Raw genomic sequence first — 21,711 nt, forward strand, 5'->3', positions numbered from 1 at the left:
ACCCTGGACAGTGGGAAGGGAGGGGGTAAAAGGGCAGGTGTTGTATCTCCTGCACTTGCACGGGAAGGTGCCGTGGGAAGGGGAGGGGCTGCTGGGGGTGACTGGAAATGGACCAGGGTGTCGCAGAGGGAGCAGTCCCTTCGGAACGCTGAGAGGGGAGGGGGAAGATGTGATTGGTGGTGGGATCATGCTGGAGGCTGGTGGGGTGAACAAGGGGAACCCTGTCATGATTCTGAGAGGGAAGGGAAGGGGTGAGAGCAGAGGTGCGGGAGATACAATGGACAAGGTCGAGGGCCATGTTAACTACGGCGGAAGGGAATCGTCGGTTGGGGAAAAAGGAAGACATGTCAGAGGCACTAGTGTGAAAGGTGGCGTTGTCAGAGCAGATGCGACGGAGACGGAGAAACTGGGCGAATGGAATAGCGTCCTTACAGGATGCGGGGTGGGAGGAAGTGTAGGCCAGGGAGCTGTGGGAGGCAGTGGGCTTATAGTGGTACTGGTCGAAAGGCCTATCCCCAGAGATGGAGACAGAGAAGTTGAGGAAGGGAAGAGACGAGTCGGAGATGGACCATGTGGGTGAGGGAAGGGTGGAAATTGGATGCAAGTTCAGGGCAGATTCCAGCATCCGCAATATTTTGCTTTTGCATTGAGCTCAGTACTGCACTGGAGTGTCAGCCTAGATTGTGTGATCCAAGTCCATAGAGTTGGGCTTAAACGCACGACCTTCTGACTCAGGCAAGAGTGATGCAGTGCTCCTCCCCATGGGGAATGCTCCAGCCGCTGGTGGTGAGTACTGTTGAATGGTGCTTCAGCCAGAGATCTCGGACTTGTCCCTCGCTCACCAGCTTAGATGATAAGATTCAAATGCGAGGCTTATTTTATTTAAAAAGGCAATTCCACTTTCTTTTGAATTAAATTTTATTTTTTTTAGGAGAACACCTTTTGTTACAGAAATTACCAATTATTTTCTAAAGTAAGGGTGTAAAATAAAGACTTTTGGCAAAGATAAATAGCGATTGAAATTTAGAAATCTAGGTACAAAATCCAACCTCCATTTTCTGGCCTAACTTAACCACTGCACATCACCCAAAGCTTAAACCCATAACAGTAAGAATATTTTAATCTCACTGAGAACATCTGTTTGTTTTTTCATCCCCTCACAGTTTCTCAGTGTTCCAATCTACAAACTCAGAGATATCTCACTAAACAACGCTACTGCTCCAAAGTGGCAGCTTGTGACTGGTCTGAAAGCGGAGGTGCTAATCGGAAGTAATCTCGGTGTGGATCCCAGGCTTGCTGCGAGGTTTCTCCGTGTTGTGCAGAGTGGAGTTTATCGGGGGGAGGAGGGGGTTGAGGTGCCCTGGCCTCTTCTAACCCCCACATTCCCATGTTCTGTACAATCTTACTTTACACGATAAATTTAATGAAAGAAGGAATTAATTTAAATTGTTTAAGAATGGGAATGTTCTAAAAATAAATCAATAAAATTAACAATAATTAATTTTTAGATCTGTCTTTAATTAAAATCAATTGAACTTCACAAATGGTTGCAAACGTTGAAATGAACCTCCTCCCCCCCCAAACCAGTGCCTACTGTACTGTACGTGTGGGAAAGGTGCAATGATTGATGGAGAACTAACTCATCTCACAATGGCAGTTCGAGAATTTAAATTCAGTTTAAAAATATCTGGAAATTAAAAGCTTGTTACAAAAACCCATTTGTTTCACTAATGTCCTTAAGGGAAGGAAACCTGCTGTCAGATCAGCCATGATCTTATTGAATGGCGGAGCAGGCTCGAGGGGCCGAATGGCCGACTCCTGCTCTTATGTCCTTACCCTGTCTGGCCTGTATCTGACTCATAGTTAACTGACAATGTGGCTGTCTGTTAACTAACAATCCACTCAGTTGTATTAGGGATGGCAATAAATGGCGGCCTTGCCAGAGACGCCCACAGCCCGAGAATGAATTTTTAAAAATACCATCGGCTAGTCAGCGCTTTCTAATAGATGGCACTGATCTGGGCCCTGACTTCTCCCTGTACTGGGAACAGTCACTGCATCTACACCCGCCTCCCACACAATGAAAGATTGCTGTCGGTTCATAGCGACTAATGCGCCACTCCTCCCTAGCAGAAAGTTCAGTGTGTTGGAGGGGGCTTGCTACAGCAACCATGAAATCTCCATCTTTTAATCACTTCAGGTAATTACCTTGCAACATCTGGGATGGGAAAACTGCATCCATTGGGTTTACTTAAAGCATCTGTTTGATTCACTGTAAAACTGAATAATCTCGGAGACTGATTACAGTGGGAAGCTGAAACTTGAGTTACTTTGCAACACAAACAATAAAATTGCAATGGCCACACAATTTATTAAAAGCTAATGAAGTGTCATCGTCAAAGAAACATTCTAAATCACAGCACGTATCCCAATTGAAAGCTCGAGTAATCCCAAAGACTTTCACCTCCTGTCACCTTTGATTCTGGCCCATTCTCACCTGGAAAGTGAATCCATCTCCCGCTGTCGCATTCTGCAAATAAACATGTTCTCATTAGGAATGCAGGTAAAGCCACTCCCACAATCATAAATAAAAGCGATGTCACTGCCCGACTAGCTGGGCTGAATTTATATCAGGACTCATTTTTGTTACAGCAACTGTTGCCATTTGTTGCACCTCAGTGAATTTTAATAAAGAGCCCAAAGGTTCTGCAACTTCACTAGCTTCAGAAGATTTTCATAGAAAACTGACATGATTTTTCTAGAATCCTAATGAGATTCTACTGGAAGATTTCAGCCGTGGTTTTTGAACCCTCTGCTATCCTATCCTATCCTCTCCCTCGAAATACATAGACACAACCTCCTAAACATCCATAAACCCACAGACCCCTAAATACACACAGGCGAACTTCTAATCAGTCTCCTTGTGTCTTCAAATTGGAAGGAAGGCGCCTCATCTAAAAGTAAATGTTCTCAGAAATCTGTAGGTAGAATTTTACTGCTGAGTGGGTTCACTTTATTCCTGATTCTCCCCCCTCCCTCCTTGCCTCTTACCTTTCAAAACTTCCCTCTTCCATGGAATTTCACAACACAGATGGAGGCCGGCTCTGTGAAAGAACATGAACATAAGAAATAGGAGCAGGAGTCGGCCATACGGCCCCTCGAGCCTGCTCCGCCATTTAATACGATCATGGCTGATCCGATCATGGACTCAGCTCCACTTCCCTGCTCGCTCCCCATAACCCCTTATTCCCTTATCGGTTAAGAAACTGTCTATCTCTGTCTTAAATTTATTCAATGTCCCAGCTTCCACAGCTCTCTGAGGCAGCGAATTCCACAGATTTACAACCCTGACAAAGGGTTCAACAGATTAACAAAGAGCTTTCCTTTTAAAAGCCATTGTGTATTCTGCTTTCCAGTCACACATTCCGTGTCCTCACAACCTGCACCAAGATTCCTCACCCTGTTTGGGTCCTCTGCTCATTGAACCAGTGCAAATTGTTCCTCCCCATTTACTTTGTCAAAACCCTTCAGAATTTTAAATCCATCTTTCACATCTCCTCTTCCCCACTTCAATCCTAGTTTCTCTTGCCTCTTAAACTCTGATAATCTACACCCACTTGATTGCCTTGACAACCTTTCTAAAGTAGGAACTTAAAACAAGACCTAGTATTCTAACTGCAGCTTAACCAATGATTTTTACAGATTTAGCAATACCTGTACCTTTTCTTTTGTATTCTATGCCCTAGTTATAAAACCAGAGGATCCCATATGCATTTACTTTATCAGTTTGTCGTGACATAAGGAAATAAGATTCTCATAAAACCTTACACCAGTAAGATCTGAGGATTCTCCAATAACTTAGTGTTACTACTGCACCTGGTGTATCACTGGGCAATCATTCACATACATATACATATATAAAGGAACAGGAGGCCATTCAGCCGCCATTCAATTAGATCATGACTGATCTGTACATCAACTCCATTTACCCGTCTTTGCTCATCCTTTGATACCCTTACCCAACAAAATTCTATCGATCAGTCTTGAAATTTGAATTGGCCCCCAGCCTCCACAGCTGGGGGCGGGGAACTGTTCCAGATTCCCACTGCCCTGTGTGTGAAGAAGTGCTTCCTGATTTCACTCCTGAACGACCATTTTAAGGTTGTGTCTCTGGTTCTGGATTCTCCCACCAGCGGAAATAATTTCTCTGTACCTAACCTATCGAATCCTTTACCATTTTAAACACCTCAATTAGATCATCTCTCAGCCTTCTTAACTCAAGGGAATACAAGCCTAGTCTATCCAACCTGTCCTCAGAATTTAACCCTTTTAACCCCTCCAAGGCCAATTTATTCTTCCTAAGGTGCAGTGGCCGAAAGAAAATTCAGCCACTTACGATACAGTTTGTGAGTTTCCCCCAAAAGGCTGCAGATACTGAGAGTGAAAGATTTGTGTTAGCATGGTATTCAGGGTTGTGGATGGAGTTGAGATGCAGATCAGCCATGATCTAACTGAATGGCGGAGCAACTCGAGGGGCTGAATGGCCTCCTCCTGTTCTTAGATCTGCTTCACAGTTGTATCAAATGTCAATAAAAGTGGTCTGTCGCCTGGTTGGGATTGCAGAACTTAAACCCTCCCCTCGCCTGACATCTTTACTCCAGGGGAAGGTTTGCAAAGTGCTAGTTTGCAATAAAGAGGGGAGGTGATTCACTGCACCAGCCACGTGCTGGTCAACATAGAAAATAGGTGCAGGAGTAGGCCATTTGGTCCTTCGAGCCTGCACCGCCATTCAATGAGTTAATTGCTGAACATGCAACTTCAGTACCCCATTCCTGCTTTCTCGCCATACCCCTTGATCCCCCGAGTAGTAAGGACTTCATCTAACTCCTTTTTGAATATATTTAGTGAATTGGCCTCAACAACTTTCTGTGGTAGAGAATTCCACAGGTTCACCACTCTCGGTGAAAAAGTTTCTCCTCATCTCGGTCCTAAATGGCTTACCCCTTATCCTTAGACTGTGACCCCTGGTTCTGGACTTCCCCAACATTGGGAACATTCTTCCTGCATCTAACCTGTCTAAACCCGTCAGAATTTTAAACGTTTCTATGAGATCCCCTCTCATTCTTCTGAACTCCAGTGAATACTAGCCCAGTCTTTCTTGATATGTCAGTCCAGCCATCCCAGGAATCAGTCTGGTGAACCTTCGCTGCACTCCCTCAATAGCAAGAACGTCCTTCCTCAAGTTAGGAGACCAAAACTGTACACAATACTCCAGGTGTGGCCTCACCAAGGCCCTGTACAACTGTAGTAACACCTCCCTGCCCCTGTACTCAAATCCTCTCGCTATGAAGGCCAAAATGCCTTTTGCTTTCTTAACCACCTGCTGTACCTGCATGCCAACCTTCAATGACTGATGTACCATGACACCCAGGTCTCGTTGCAACTCCCCTTTTCCTAATCTGTCACCATTCAGATAATAGTCTGTCTCTCTGTTTTTACCACCAAAGTGGATAACCTCACATTTATCCACATTATACTTCATCTGCCATGCATTTGCCCACTCACCTAACCTATCCAAGTCACTCTGCAGCCTCATAGCATCCTCCTCGCAGCTCACACTGCCACCCAAGGATGGAATAAGGAGTCTGTGGGAGTGTTTTCAGGTGTAATCGTTCCAGAATCTGTACAATTCGAGCTTGGTGTGTTTTTTTTACCTTATTTATATCTTTGTGTCTCTCTTTGGTAACAATTTCTTCCAGAACTTCACCATCGCCTTTAATAATCCTGCAGTCATTTAAAATGTAAAATAAAAATAAAATTCTATTTATCTAAAAGTAATAAAATCAGAATTATTACCAATGTTCTCAACCTATCAAAAAGAAAAATCGTTAGCCTGTAAATCACAATGGCGATCTGATTAAATGTGTTTTCAGCTGCCGTGTCCATAATCAATGAAGTTTAATTCTGGTGGCAGGAGAGTCACACAATGCGGTATCAGCAGGAATGAGTTCTCCCTCACAGTTCTATTCCTATCTTACTGCAATGTTTCAAAACGGCCGTCAGTGGCCACAATGGAAGCATCTGTTTAAAAAAAGACAAATACTTTAACTCAATCAATCGGCTGTGTTCGGGATGTTTACCCTCTGTAATCTACACATTTTGTTGCAACATTATCTGCAGATGTCACAAGTGAGTAACTCCTTTCCTCCGAGTGCGAAGGTCGTGGGTTCGAACCTCATTCCGGACAGTCCTGGAGAGTGGAGTTCTGGGTTGACATCGAGTGGGAACATAGGGTCCGGTTAGTGTGGGTTCCCCCCCTCCATTATATGGGTCGTGGGAGCCCATAAAACCCTCCCACCCTACAGGACTGATCATCCTATGGGCTGGGGTAAAGATGGTCTTGGCCATGGAATATGCACTTGAAGTGCCGTAACCTCTTCATCATAGGCAGTCCCTCGGAGTCGGGGATGACTTGCTTCCACTCTTAAAAATGAGTTCTCAGGTGACTGAAGAGTCCAATGTGGGCCTTACAGTCACCGTCACAGGTGGATTAGACGGTGGTTGGAGGAACGGGAGGTTGGGGTGCCCCTGTTGCCACTTGGCTTCAGCTTGCTCTCGATGAAGAGACTCGGTGCTCAGCGCCTTCCCGGATGCTTTTCCTCCACTTTGGGCAGTCTTGGGCCAGCGATTCCCAGATGTCAGTGGGGATGTTACATTTTTTCATGGAAGTTTTGAGGCTGTCCTCGAAACATTTCCTCTGCCCACCTGGGGCTCGCTTGCTGTGTCGGAGCTCCGAGTAGAGCGCTTGCTTTGGGAGTCTCGTGTCAAGACATTCGGACGATGTGGCCTGCCCAGCAGAGCTGATTGAGCGTGGTCAGTACTTCGATGCTGGGGATGTTGGATTGAGCGAGGACCTCACAAAAGTCTTTGATACTGTCAACCATGAGGGATTATGGAGTGTCCTCCTCAGATTCAACTGCCCTCAAAGGTTTGTCACCATCCTCCACCTGCTCCACGATGACATGCAAGCCGTGATCCTGACCAACAGATCCGCCACAGACACATTCCACTTTTGGACCAGGGTCAAGCAGGGCTATGTCATCGCACCAACGCTCTTCTTGATCTTCCTTGGTGCAATGCTCCATCTCACCCTCAGCAAGCTCCCCGCCGGAGTGGAACTAAATTACAGGACAAACGGGAATCGGTTCAACCTCCGTCGTCTCCAGACCAGATCCAAGGTCGTCCCATTCTCCGTCAACGCACACTCGGAGGCCGAACTCCAAGCCGTCGTCAACACCTTCACCGAGGAGTACGAGAGCAACCTGCCCCCACCACACAGCACTGTCCCCCAGTGCTTGGGCAACATGGACCATTTTCCATACCTCGGGAGTCTACTGTCGACAAGGTCCAACACCACCTCCAGTGCGCCAGTGCTGCCTTCGGTCGCCTGAGGAAGAGAGTGTTTGAAGACCAGGACCTCAAACCCAGCACCAAGCTCATGGTCTACAGAGTAGTAGTGATACCCGCCCTCCCATAATGCTCAGAGACATGGACCATGTACAGTAGGCACCTCAAAGCACTGGAGAAGTCCACCAACGCTGGCTCCGCAAGATCCTGCAAACCCACGAGGTCTCATATGGGTCGCGGGAGCCAATAAAACCCACCCTCCAGAACTGACCCCTCTATGGGCTGGGGTAAAGATGGCCACAGCCATGGAATATGTACTTGAAGTGCCGTAACCTACAGGGCTACGGACCGAGAGCTGGAAAGTGGGATTAGGCTGGAGAGCTCTTTGTCGGCCGGCGCGGACACGATGGGCCGAATGGCCTCCTTCCGTGCTGTCAATCTCTCTGATTCTAATGGAAGGAGAGTTCACGTTGCGGACAGTTAGACAGTTAATCAGCCCGAGAATCCTCCCACTGTTTCACACCGTCCTCCCAGGGAACAGTCTGAAGATATGAAAAATAAACTCTCTTCTTTGAAATCTGTTCATTCTTGGGATATTCAGATCTCTGAGAAACTGCAGGTAAATCCCAGTACACACTGAAACTAGGACTCTGTGGAGTGAAGTGCTGATACTGCCCGAGCAACGTTGACTCGATGAAACTGTGAATGGCCGTGCAGCCCCTTAAAGGGGCCGTGCAGCCCCCCAAAAATGAGTGGGAACGTTGCACCCAAGTTGCTTGGTTCAGATTCACGACAAACTATCAGCGGTGTGGTGCACACTGCCACCAAGTGGAAACACTGTGTTATTACAGAAAGCAATTCTGGTTTTGCTGTCTTTGGATGGGATCTGCTGCCCCCTTTGTTTGAAGGGTGGGTGGGGGTGGTTACGGTTCAATTAGATTTTTTAAATTAATTTTCTATCACATGGTGTCCCTGAACATTTGAAGCGGGCGGCTTGTGAGCACCACATTCCGCGAGGCTGTGAAATCCCACACTTGTCAAGTTTCCAATCTCAAGCCGAAGATTTGTGGTCTTCGAGGAAAAAAGGATCCTGGAATACGACCCCCAAAACACGCAATAAAATCAGACTGTCACTTACTCAGCCGCTGTTCAGCAAGTCAAACTGCAGCGGCAAAGATTCAACAAATTCTAAATATGATCCAAACCCCATTATTATATCATTTCCTTTAACACACCCTTTTTGTTCTGTATAATCTATGGGTGGTGTATATAATTTTAAATTGCAGGTTTCACGAGCTTTCTGCCATTCAGTGCAACACAACAGAATTATACAGTAAGCATGTCATTGCTGTAGGTCCATTCTAAAATCAGTTACAGTAAGTTAAAAGCAAATTCTATAACCTACATATTATGAATGCATGTGGAACTTTATAACATTTTATAGCGTCTTTCAAGACCTCAAACCGCTTTACACCCAATGAAGTACGTTTGAAGTATAGTCACTGTTGGTTGAAGGATAAATATTGGCCAGTATACCAGGAGAAATGGGAGCAGGAGTAGGCCATTCAATAAGATCGTGCCTGATCTGATGTTGGGGCCCGCTCCCCATAACCCTTCCCTCCTTTATCATTCAAAAATCTGTCTATCTCCGCCTTAAATATACTCAATGGCCCAGCCTCCACAGCTCTCTGGGGCAGAGAATTCCACAGATTTACAACCCTCCGAGAGAAGAAATTCCTCCTCAGCTCAATTCTAAACCGAGTTGAGAAGGAATTTCTTCTCCCAGAGGGTTGTGAATCTGTGGAATTCTCTGCCCAAGGAAGCAGTTGAGGCTAGCTCATTGAATGTATTCAAATCACAGAGAGATAGATTTTTAACCAATAAGGGAATTAAGGGTTACGGAGAGCGGGCGGGTAAGTGGAGCTGAGTCCACGGCCAGATCAGCCATGATCTTGTTGAATGGCGGAGCAGGCTCGAGGGGCTAGATGGCCTACTCCTGTTCCTAATTCTTATGTAAATTGGCGATCCCTTATTCTCAAACTATGCCCCTTAGTTCTAATTCTCCCACAAGGGGAAACATCCTCTCTACATTTACATTGTCCAGCCCCCTCAGTATCTTATATGTTTCAATAAGATCACCTCTCATTCTTCTGAACTCCAATGAGTACAGGCCCAACCGTCTCAACTTTTCTTCATAAGTCAACCCCTTCAACTCAGGAATCAACCGAGAGAACCTTCTCTGGAGAATAGTGCCCTGGGATCTTTTATATCCACCTGAGAGGGCAGATTGGTCTCACGTCTCATCCAAAAGACGGCATCTTTTCTACCGAAGTCTCTGGAGTGGGATTTGAACTGCTGGCCTTCTGACTCCGAGGTGAGAGTGCTGCCCACTGACCACGCTGACCTATGGTTTTTCAGGGTCAGTGTTGATGGGACTTGCACCACCCAACATTTGCTCATTTGGTGCACAAAAAGTAAAAGACAAGCAACTTTTATTCAAAGTATTCCAAAAAAGGTTACTGGATTTGTTTTAAAATAGCAGCTTGTTGCGGGGAGCCCCGTCTGTTGTGACTTTACTGATATCCAGAGTGACTCCGTGAAGGTATTGGCGAGAGCATGCGATGGTGATCTGAGGTCAGAGCACCCACTGATTTGCACATCGCGATCTTCAAAGATTTGCCGTTTTAAAACGCCAAGGGTCATTTTGTGAATATAGAACATACTTTGAATTTAAGCATTCCGCCATAGATTTAACTTCCCGTAAAACCTACACCTATTTTGTTGCCTCCTTTCCCAAAATGTGATTCTCCTCTTTCTCCATTCGAATGTATTTCTTTTAGAATGGGGAGAATACACAGCCAGTATCTGAGAGAAATATTTAATCAGAATTTAACTGATACACCAAACCGTGCATTTCCAGAAATTTCTGATTTTAAGTTTCTTTTCTCCTTCGTACTAATCGTTACAAATCTAACCTTTCAATAGTTAGTGTTGCTGCTGCTCTGTTCTCAGAGAGTGTTAAATGTGTTTCCCACTGAACCGATACCGGTTCGGTTTAGTTTGTACTGAGGAACTTGCTGATAATCCCAGCCTCGCTGGGTTAATGCAGTAACTGTACCTTGTCCTTCCCGTCTCCGGATCCACAACTCGCCGAATGACACTCTGCCTGGCGTCCCACTCCTCTCTCGTCATCGGTCGCATGGCCTGAATGCGAGCTTTCTGTTCATCTGTAATGACGGAAAGGTTAGTGTATGATACGGCGAGGGGAGCGTGATACGGCGAGGGGAGCGTGATACGGTGAGGGGAGCGTGATACGGCAAGGGGAGTGTGATACGGCGAGGGGTGTGTGATACGGCGAGGGGAGTGTGATACGGCGAGGGGAGTGTGATACGGCGAGGGGAGTGTGATACGGCGAGGGGAGTGTGATACGGCGAGGGGAGTGTGATACGGCGAGGGGAGTGTGATACGGCGAGGGGTGTGTGATACGGCGAGGGGTGTGTGATACGGCGACGGGAGCGTGATACGGCGAGGGGTGTGTGATACGGCGAGGGGAGTGTGATACGGCGAGGGGAGTGTGATACGGCGAGGGGAGTGTGATACGGCGAGGGGAGTGTGATACGGCGAGGGGTGTGTGATACGGCGAGGGGTGTGTGATACGGCGAGGGGAGTGTGATACGGCGAGGGGAGTGTGATACGGCGAGGGGAGAGTGATACGGCGAGGGGAGCGTGATACGGCGAGGGGAGCGTGATACGGCGAGGGGTGTGTGATACGGCGAGGGGAGCGTGATACGGCGAGGGGAGCGTGATACGGCGAGGGGAGCGTGATACGGCGAGGGGAGCGTGATACGGCGAGGGGAGCGTGATACGGCGAGGGGAGCGTGATACGGCGAGGGGAGCGTGATACGGCGAGGGGAGCGTGATACGGCGAGGGGAGAGTGATACGGCGAGGGGAGCGTGATACGGCGAGGGGAGCGTGATACGGCGAGGGGAGCGTGATACGGCGAGGGGAGCGTGATACGGCGAGGGGAGCGTGATACGGCGAGGGGAGCGTGATACGGCGAGGGGAGCGTGATACGGCGAGGGGAGCGTGATACGGCGAGGGGAGCGTGATACGGCGAGGGGAGCGTGATACGGCGAGGGGAGTGTGATACGGCGAGGGGTGTGTGATACAGCGAGGGGAGCATGATATGGGGAGGGGTGTGTGTTACAGCGAGGGGAGTGTGATACGGCGAGGGGTCTGTGATACGGCGAGGGGTGTGTGATACAGCGAGGGGAGCATGATATGGGGAGGGGCGTGTGTTACAGCGAGGGGAGTGTGATACGGCGAGGGGTGTGTGATACGGCGAGGGGAGCGTGATATGGGGAGGGGTGTGTGATACGGCGAGGGGTGTGTGATACAGCGAGGGGAGCATGATATGGGGAGGGGCGTGTGTTACAGCGAGGGGAGTGTGATACGGCGAGGGGAGCGTGATACGGCGAGGGGTGTGTGATACGGCGAGGGGAGTGTGATACGGCGAGGGGTGTGTGATACGGCGAGGGGTGTGTGATACGGCGAGGGGAGTGTGATACGGCGAGGGGTGTGTGATACAGCGAGGGGAGCGTGTGTTACAGCGAGGGGAGCGTGATACGGGGAGGGGCGTGTGATACGGTGAGATATAATGTTCGTCACCCCTTTCACATTCCCTACTTTAAAGGAAAACTGAAATAAATGCAACTTATAAACAACTGATCTTGCTCTCGGCAGGACCAGAGTCAGTACCTTGTGACGGAGGAGAAACACTGAACTCTGAGCAAGCGGGAAAGGTAGTCGAAGGGAAAGGTTTGAAGATTTTGAAAGCGAAGAGGGAGGTGACTGAGTTCCTGGCAATTAAAAGATTTCTGTATTACTGTCTTTTCTTAATTTCTTTTATTCATTCTCGGGATGTGGGTGTCGCTGGCAATTATTGGCCATCCCTCTTTGCCCTGAGATGGTGGTTGGTGGGCCGCCATGAACTGCTACGGGTTTGATACAACTCAAGGGCATGTTCGGTTCCTTCAGAGGACAGATGGGGGGCAACCACATTGCTGTGGGACTGGAGTCACATATAGGCCGAAGAGGAAATTAATGCAATAGTAAGGTAGGACATTAGCTTGGATGATGTGGAATCGGTATGGGTGGAGCTGCAGAATACCAAAGGGCAGAAAACGCTAATGGGAGTTGTGTACAGACCACCAAACAGTAGTAGTGAGGTTGGCGACAGCATCAAACAAGAAATTAGGGATGTGTGCAATAAAGGTACAGCAGTTATCATGGGCGACTTTAATCTACATATTGATTGGGCTAACCAAACTGGTAGCAATGCGGTGGAGGAGGATTTCCTCGAGTGTATGAGGGATGGTTTTCTAGACCACTATGTCGAGGAACCAACTAGAGGGCTGGCCATCCTAGACTGGGTGATGTGTAATGAGAAAGGACTAATTAGCAATCTTGTTGTACGAGGCCCCTTGGGGAAGAGTGACCATAACATGGTAGAATTCTTTATTAAGATGGAGAGTGACACAGTTAATTCAGAGACTAGGGTCCTAAACTTAAGGAAAGGTAACTTCGATGGTATGAGACGTGAATTGGCTAAAATAGACGAGCGAGTGATACTTAAAGGGTCGACAGTGGATAGGCAATCTGAGGAAGGACGTTCTTGCTATTGAGGGAGTGCAGCGAAGGTTCACCAGACTGATTCCCGGGATGGCAGGACTGACATATGAGGAGAGACTGGATCGACTGGGCCTGTATTCACTGGAGTTTAGAAGGATGAGAGGGGATCTCATAGAAACATATGAAATTCTGACGGGACTGGACTGGTTAGGTGCAGAAAGAATGTTCCTGATATTGAGGAAGTCTAGAACCAGGGGTCACAGTCTTAAGGGGTAAGCCATTTAGGACTGAGATAAGGAGAAACTTCTTCACTCAGAGTTGTTGATGCCAGTTCATTGGATATATTCAAGAGGGAGTTAGATATGGCCCTTACAGCTAAAGAGATCAAGGGATATGGAGAGAAAGCAGGAAAGGGTACTGAGGTGAATGTTCAGCTATGATCTTATTGAATGGTGGTGCAGGCTCGAAGGGCCGAATGCCCTACTCCTGCACCTATTTTCTATGTTTCTATGGTAAGGGCGGCAGATTTCCTTCCCTCGAGGACATTAGTGAACCGGTTGGGTTTTTCTGACAATCCAGTCACTTTTACTGACACCAGCTTTTTTTATTCCCAGACTTAAAAAAAAAAATCTGAATTAAATTCTCAGACTGCCCTGGTGCTCTTGGGATTATTATTCCCCTAACACTACACTACTGCCCCCCCCCCCGTTACAGTCAGTTTGCTTTTTGTTCCTGGTATTGTCCACTTGCCGCCAAACTTCCTCTCCAGCAGGAGCAGATTGCAAGTTCTGGGCATTGGATTTTTGATCAGGGCAATTTTCCTGCAGTTTTTACTCTTTGCCTCTATGTCGGAGGCACTCACTGTGGTACAACTCTCTCACTCTCTCTCGCTGTGGTACAACTCTCTCACTCTCTCTCGCTGTTGTACAACTCTCTCACTCTCTCTCGCTGTGGTACAACTCTCTCACTCTCTCTCGCTGTTGTACAACTCTCTCACTCTCTCTCGCTGTGGTACAACTCTCTCACTCTCTCTCGCTGTGGTACAACTCTCTCACTCTCTCTCGCTGTGGTACAACTCTCACTCTCTCTCGCTGTGGTACAACTCTCTCACTCTCTCTCGCTGTGGTACAACTCTCACTCTCTCTCGCTGTGGTACAACTCTCTCACTCTCTCTCGCTGTGGTACAACTCTCTCACTCTCTCTCGCTGTGGTACAACTCTCACTCTCTCTCGCTGTAGTACAGCTCTCTCACTCTCTCGCTGTGGTACAACTCTCTCGCTCTCTCTCGCTGTGGTACAACTCTCTCACTCTCTCTCGCTGTTGTACAACTCTCACTCTCTCTCGCTGTGGTACAACTCTCACTCACTCTCGCTGTGGTACAACTCTCACTCTCGCTGTGGTACAACTCTCTCACTCTCTCTCGCTGTTGTACAACTCTCTCACTCTCTCTCGCTGTGGTACAACTCTCTCACTCTCTCTCGCTGTTGTACAACTCTCTCACTCTCTCTCGCTGTGGTACAACTCTTTCACTCTCTCTCGCTGTTGTACAACTCTCTCACTCTCTCTCGCTGTGGTACAACTCTCTCACTCTCTCTCGCTGTTGTACAGCTCTCTTGCTCTCTCTGTCTCTCACGTTCTGTCTGTCTCTCTCTCCCTCTGTCACTGTTGTACACACCCTCTCTCTCTCTGGGAGCTCGGCCAAGAACTAGTCAAACTGTTTCTGTTCAGAGTTGGCAATGTGCATACGTGCTGAAGCTGCAATTCGTTATCAGGAGTTTGGTGCATTGAGTTAAGATGGAATCGAGCAACAGCTTGATAAAGATGCTGAGCACTGTAAATGTGAGGGATTGGGGAGATTTTACAATCACGGTCAGGCCAGGAATCCTACTGAATTGGAACAAGCTGCCAGATTCAGATCCTATTTTCTAAAATCAACCCAGCCCATTGCAGCCTGGTTTAATGGAAATAGAATCGATTCACTTTAGCCAGGCCTGGGCTCGACTAGCCGCAGTCTGTGTCTGAACATATCACTGCTGAAAACTAACTCTCTGTTTAAGACTTGCCCAATTTCAAATCTCGCTAAACAAACTAGAGATGTCGGTGAATGTGGTGTTACCTATCACAGAGTCCTCCGGACACTCATTCAGCTCTTCCGAAGGCCCGGGCATTTGCTCACTCGGAATCCTCACACCCACCGGCATCTCGATCTTTATCTTCATTTTCTTCTTCAGTTTCTTTTTCGCCTTTTTAATTTTTTTCTTCTCCTTCCTGTCCTTGCCTCTCTTTTTTTTTGAACTGTGACTCCTTTTTTTACGTTTCTTTTCACCCTGTGACGACCGATCGGAGGAGCTGGAGGAGGATGAAGGTGACAAATCGCGTTTCCTTCTGACTTTATTCCTCACCGTGTTTCCCGGGGTCTCGCCCGGAGGTGGTGCTGAGCTTTGGGAAGTTTTGCGAGACGCTGACGGACTTTCGCTGCTGCTGCTTCTCTTCCTTTTTCTCTTTCCCTCTTTTTTTTTTACTTTACTTCTTGAGCCTTGTTCACTCCTGCTTTGCGAATCCTCTCTCGAACGACTGCGACCCATTTTTGTTCGTTCGAAGATTACTTAAAATTGCTAAAAGAAACATGTTGCATTATCAGTTGCCTCCTCCGTCACAGTACATGATCGTTGTCCAAACCCTGCACAATTCTGACTGCACGCCATTAAATGATCTTGAACCATGTCAGCAACTTCATGAAGAAAATCACACACTCTTTTATTGGCCACTCATAATTTATATGTTTCAACAGCAAATTAACAATACATTCCTGAGCAGTGGCGTAGAATAGACACCAAAAAAGATGGTACTCTGTAAGGCACTGGTTAGAACCTTCCTGGAGTAGGTGTACGGCTCACCGCACCATACGGTATTTAGGTGTCAGCCTTGGCTCAGTGGTAGCACTCTTCAGTTCAAGTCTCACTCCAGAGACTTGAGCACATAATCCAGACTGACACGTCAGTGCAGTACTGAGGGAGCGCCGCACTGTCGGAGGGGCAGTACTGAGGGAGCGCTGTACTGTCGGAGGGGCAGTACTGAGGGAACGCTGCACTGTCGGAGGGGCAGTACTGAGGGAACGCTGCACTGTCGGAGGGGCAGTACTGAGGGAACGCTGCACTGTCGGAGGGGCAGTACTGAGGGAGCGCTGTACTATCGGAGGGGCAGTACTGAGGGAGCGCTGTACTGTCGGAGGGGCAGTACTGAGGGAGCGCTGTACTGTCGGAGGGGCAGTACTGAGGGAGCGCCGCACTGTCGGAGGGGCAGTACTGAGGGAGCGCCGCACTGTCGGAGGGGCAGTACTGAGGGAGCGCCGCACTGTCGGAGGGGCAGTACTGAGGGAGCGCCGCACTGTCGGAGGGGCAGTACTGAGGGAGCGCTGCACTGTCGGAGGTGTCGTCTTTTGGATGAGATGTTAAACCCGAGGCACCGTCTGCTCTCAGCTGGACATGAAAGATCCCATGGCACTATTCTGAAGAAGAACAGGGGAGATATCCTGGGTGCCCTGGTCAATACTTATCCTTCAACCAACATAACAAAAACAGATTACCTGGCCATTATCACACTGCTGTGTGTGGGAGCTTGCTGTGCGTGAAATGGCTGCCGTGTTTCATTACAACAGTGACTACACTCCAAAGGTAGTTCATTGGCTGTAAAGTGCTTTGGGACGTCCTGAGGTCAGAAAGGTGCTATATAATCGCAAGTCATATCTTTTCTTAATCAATAACTATGAAAGATGGTGAATTCCCCCAAACATCCTGATGCCAGAGCAATCATTACTGGGGTCCGAATTCTTCATCATGGGTCAGTGCGTAATGTGGCTTTTACAAATTGCCCAGTCCTTTCAACTCCAACTACAGGGGATGTGTTTACACCTGGTGTTGTGTTGCTGTGATGCTAAATCTGGGTTGTAAATCGAGTGGATGGATTGACATGACCTGCGTCACACTGGGGACCCGGTGAGACCCCTCAGTAGCATGTACCTGGTCAGCGATTATTGGCGTCTCCTGCAGTTCAAGCTTCGATTTCCTCGCGACCTCAGTTTGTCCTTGGTGTGACAATGAGTCTCGGATTACGGATTTGGAAGAGCTGGTGTATATCAGATCTCTGTACCCGCGGTGAACTTGCAAGTGATTCTCTCTCTGCCCGCTGTACGTGGTGTAACTTCCCCGTTAAGAGGGGGATGGGTAAGAGCTGGAAACAGAAAAAAAATGTTACAACTGAGCCAATCCAAATATTGACCTAATCGAAGTGCGCTGCACAGGAATTGCTCCAAGCAAGGTTTGTACGAGGTTGCGTGCCCAATGGCTTCAGTCCCACACTCCAGAACTTACTGAGTTGGTTTGGAGCACAAGGATTTCAAAGCAGAGCCAAGGAAAGATGCTACCACAGCAGCGGCAGTCCGTTATACTGACTTCTCTAACACTCAGCACCTGGAGCAATGCCAGTCAGTAATGCTGACTGGCATTGGACTACGCATTCCTTTCACTGTAGAATCCTTGGGAACTTGGCAACTTTCTGTATGGTGATCCAATAAGATGTTTGTCATGTTTCCAGCTGTAAAATTCATACTTGAACAAAGTTAAGCGAGCGGCTTAAACAGAAAACTCTGATTAACCTTTCTCGACGGAGAGTATCTGCCAGTCTGGAAAGCTGAGGGGTTAGAATAAAGTAGGAATAGCTCTGAATAATCATATTTTCTGAGTTTAAGATATTGTAAGAGACTTTAAGCCTTCTGTATGTCCTCTTAAACTGTACAATATGTTTTAGGGCTGTATTCCCTAGAATCTTGAAGGTTCAGGGGTGATTTGATCGAAGTTTTCAGGATATTAAGGGGAACAGATAGGGTAGAGAGAGAGAAACTATTCCCGCTGGTTGGAGAGATGAGGACTAGGGGACATAGTCTAAAAATTAGAGCCAGACCTTTCAGGAGTGAAGTTAGGAAACACTTCTACACGGAAAGGGTGGCAGAAGTTAGGAAAACTCTTCTGCAAACGGCAATTGAGGAGCTCATGGACTTCTTTGTCTTTAAGATTGAGACTGTCTGTTCTGCCACTTCCCTTCCTTCCCCGGGCCAAACTTCCTCAAGGGATCCCCTCTGCCCTAGCCCTGACCTCACATCTTTCTTCAGTTTCTCTCCGATCTCCTCTCATAACCTTTGAGCTCACCCTGTCCATGAGACCCACTTCCTGCTCCCTTGACCCTATTCCCAAACTGCTGACCACCCAACTTCCTTTTCTGGCTCCCATGTTAGCCGACATTGTTAACGGTTCTCTCTCCTCGGGTACTGTTCGTCTCTCCTTCAAATCTGCCGTCATCACCCCTTTCCTCAAAAAACCAACCCTCGACCCCTCCATCCTTGCAAACTACCGTCCCATCCTCATCCTCTTTCCTCTCAAGTCCTTGAATGTGTTGCCGCCTCCCAAATCTGTGACAATCTTTCCCGCAATTCCATGGTTGAATCAATCCGATCCATTTCCGTGCATGCCACAGTACTGAAACAGCTCTAAAAGTCACAAATTACATCCTTTGTAACAACGGCAAACTATCCCTCCTTATCCTGACTGGTCCGCAGCCTTTGACACGGTTGACCACTCTATCCTTCTCCAACACTTCTCCACCATGGTCCAGTTGGGTGGGACTGCACTCGCCTGGTTCCATGCCTATCTATCTCATCATAGCCAGAGAATCACCTGCAACGGTTTCTCTTCCCGCCCCCACATCGTTACCTCTGGTGTCCCCCAAGGATCTATCCTTGGCCCCCTCCTATTTCTCATCTACATGTTGCCCCTTGGCGATATCATCCGAAAACACAGCGTCAGTTTCCACAGGTACGCTGATGACACCCAGCTCTACCTCACCACCACTTCTCTCGACCCCTCCATGGTCCCCAAATTGTCAGACTGCTTGTCCGACATCCAGTTCTGGATGAGCAGAAATGTTCTCCAACTGAATATTGGGAAGACCAAAGCCATTGTTTTCGGTCCCCACCACAAACTCCGTTCCCCAGCCACTGACTCCATCCGAGGCTTAACCAGACAGTTTGCAACCTTGGTGTTATATTTGATCCTGAAATTAGCTTTTTACCACATATCCGCAGCATAACTAAAACTGCCTATTTCCACCTCCGTAACATCGCCTGTCTCCGCCCCTGCCTTAGCTCATCTGCTGCAACTCTCATCCATGCCTTTTATTACCTCTAGACTCGACATTCCAACACACTCCTGGCTGGCCTCCCATTCTACCCTATATAATCTAGAGGTGATCCAAAACTTGTCTGCCCGTGTCCTAACTCACACCGAGTCCCACTCACCCATACCCCCTGTGCTCACTGACCTACATTGGCTCCTGGTTAAGCAACACCACAATTTCAAAATTCTCATCCTTGTCTTCAAATCACTCCATGGCTTCATCCCTCCCTATCTCTGTAATCTCCTCCAGTCCCTTCAACCTTCAGAGCTGCTGACCGCAGGTTTTTGTCGCCCAGTACGGACACAATGGCCGAAATGACGACCTCCTGCGCTGTATGTTTCTAACCCCACCCCACAAGATGTCTGCCCTCCTGACCATCCCTGATTATAATCGTTCCACCATCGGTGGCCGTGCCTTCTGTTGCCTGGGCCCCAAGCTCTGGAACTCCCTCCCTAAACCTCTCCACCTTCCTACCTCTCTCTCCTCCTTTAAGACGCTCCTTAAAACTGACCTCTGTGACCCAGTGTTTGGTCACCTGCGCTGATTTCTACTTATGCTGCTCGGTGTCAGTTTTTTAAATCTCAACACTCCTTGGGACGTTTCACTGTTAAAGGCGCTATATAAATACAAGTTGTTGTTATAGATCAATTGTTAATTTTAAATTGGAGGTTGATGGCTTTTTGTTGACCAAAGGTTGAGGGGCAAAGGCGGGTGTGGGGCGTGAGGCCTTCGCTCAGGGAAAGGGTCTGACCCTCACTGCAGGCCCGGGCCGGCCGCTTGGCCCCGCGAGCTGTGCTGGTGCTGTGGGCCCGGGTTTGTGGGGCCCGGGTTGGATTTGCGGGTTTGCGGGTCCGGGGGTTTGGGGGGCCCGGGTTTGGGGGTCCGGGGGTTTCGGGGTTTGGGGGGCCCGGGTTTGGGGGTCCGGGGCCCGGGTTTGGGGGGCCGGGGTTTGGGGGGTCCGGGGTTTGCGGGTCTGACCGGGGTTTGGGGGGCCGGGTTTGCGGGGCCCGGGTTTGGGGGTCCGGGGTTTGGGGGTCCGGGGCCCGGGTTTGGGGGGCCGGGGGTTTGGGGGGCCGGGGGTTGCGGGGCCCGGGTTTGGGGGGTTGCGGGGCCCGGGTTTGGGGGTCCGGGGTCGGGGGTTTCGGGGTTTGGGGGTTTGCGGGGCCGGGGGTTTGGGGGTTCCGGGGTTTGCGGGTTTGCGGGTCTGACCCGGGTTTGGGGGGCCCGGGTTTGGGGGGTTGCGGGGCCCGGGTTTGGGGGTCCGGGGTTTGGGGGTCCGGGGCCCGGGTTTGGGGGGCCGGGGGTTTGGGGGGCCGGGGGTTGCGGGGCCCGGGTTTGGGGGGTTGCGGGGCCCGGGTTTGGGGGTCCGGGGTCGGGGGTTTCGGGGTTTGGGGGGTTTACCTCCGGCGGCGGTTTCTGTTTGTGTCGATTTTTGTTTTTTCTCGGCGCCGAACCACTTCCGGTCCCCCGGCCTTGTGCTCGGCCGGAAACTAAAGCCCGTGAATAAAGCCCCCCGACTCTGCGGCAGGGGAGGAACTTCTCATTTACAAACAACATTCAAGTGCAATGTATTTAAAACAAATATTGAGCGCTGGAGTAACTTTAGATTGCACCTTGTTATAAAGACACTGTATTTACATATTTACATGATGGACCGAATAGCCGTCTGTGCTGTAACCATTCTGTGATTTCCTAAAGAACTTCACAACCAATGAAGTAGTTGTGAAGTGTGGCCATTCGTAATTACTGTTGCCAACTCTGGTTTAATATATTCCTGGAGATTTGATCATGTGACATTTGGTCACATGACACCACTTTGCAAATATTGCTTTTACCTTAGTTGACTGTATTAATGAACCAAACCACAAACAAAATATTTGATGTTTTGTTTCATAGTGAGATGAATAATATAATTTATAAATCAAAGAACACAAATGAATAGAAAGGTTTGGGGACAAGTAGCAACACTTAGGAGGCCAATCGCCCATTCTGGTAGACTGAATCCTGCCCAAAGCGCGAGGGTTGGGAACCCTCGGTGTAACAGGAAACATACCAATTTTTGCACAGCAAGCTCCCACAAACAATAATTAAATAAATTACTAGATAATTTGTGATGTTGGTTGTGAGATAAATCTTGGGCCAGGACATCGGGGAGAACTCGCCTGCTCTTTAAATAGCGTCGCGGGATCGTTTACATCTACCTGAGAGGGCAGCCGGTGCCTCAGTGTAACCAGTGGGAAGCTGTTCAACCTACGCCACCTCCAGACCAGGTCCAAGATCACCCCAATCGCTGTTGTTGAGCTACAGTACGCAGACGACGCGTGCTTTTGCGCACATTCTGAGGCTGAACTCCAGGATATAGTCGATGTATTCATCGAGGCATATGAAAGCATGGGCCTTATGCTTAACATCCGTTACGCAAAGGTCCTCCACCAGCCTGTCCT

The 21,711-nt window shown here is 48.6% G+C and overlaps 1 protein-coding gene across 6 annotated transcripts; it reads right to left on the reverse strand.

Moving 5' to 3' along the window:
* Positions 1 to 934: 934 nt before the first annotated feature.
* On the reverse strand, positions 935 to 20,983 carry arl6ip4 (ADP-ribosylation factor-like 6 interacting protein 4). 6 transcript variants are annotated; one of them, XM_070886418.1, is made up of 7 exons: positions 20,669 to 20,747; positions 17,059 to 17,269; positions 15,156 to 15,654; positions 10,526 to 10,634; positions 5,715 to 5,784; positions 3,052 to 3,104; positions 2,452 to 2,530 (listed from the first exon to the last, which is right to left on the reverse strand). In XM_070886418.1, exons 3-6 carry the CDS (start codon positions 15,622 to 15,624, stop codon positions 3,081 to 3,083), a joined length of 672 nt encoding a protein of 223 aa, XP_070742519.1. In that variant the 5' UTR covers positions 15,625 to 15,654; positions 17,059 to 17,269; positions 20,669 to 20,747; the 3' UTR covers positions 2,452 to 2,530; positions 3,052 to 3,080. The 6 variants fall into 6 exon arrangements, with proteins under 6 accessions (XP_070742516.1, XP_070742515.1, XP_070742514.1 ...); XM_070886415.1 differs by lacking the exons at positions 3,052 to 3,104; positions 20,669 to 20,747 and adding an exon at positions 20,906 to 20,983 and having other exon boundaries at positions 935 to 2,530; XM_070886414.1 differs by lacking the exons at positions 3,052 to 3,104; positions 20,669 to 20,747 and adding an exon at positions 20,914 to 20,979 and having other exon boundaries at positions 935 to 2,530.
* Positions 20,984 to 21,711: the final 728 nt, after the last annotated feature.

The sequence above is a fragment of the Pristiophorus japonicus genome, chromosome 8 (genome assembly GCF_044704955.1).
Source record: "Pristiophorus japonicus isolate sPriJap1 chromosome 8, sPriJap1.hap1, whole genome shotgun sequence".
NCBI lineage: Eukaryota > Metazoa > Chordata > Chondrichthyes > Pristiophoridae > Pristiophorus > Pristiophorus japonicus.

Excerpts from the sequence above, each read along its gene's own strand:
- arl6ip4 (XM_070886415.1), bottom strand. The coding sequence starts at position 15,624 with ATGGGTCGCAGTCGTTCGAGAGAGGATTCGCAAAGCAGGAGTGAACAA. Across the intron at positions 10,635-15,155 it reads TCCGGAGGACTCTGTGATAG|ATGAACAGAAAGCTCGCATT; the intron begins GTAACACCACAT and ends CCGTCATTACAG. Across the intron at positions 5,785-10,525 it reads CCGGAGACGGGAAGGACAAG|GATTATTAAAGGCGATGGTG; the intron begins GTACAGTTACTG and ends AAATGACTGCAG.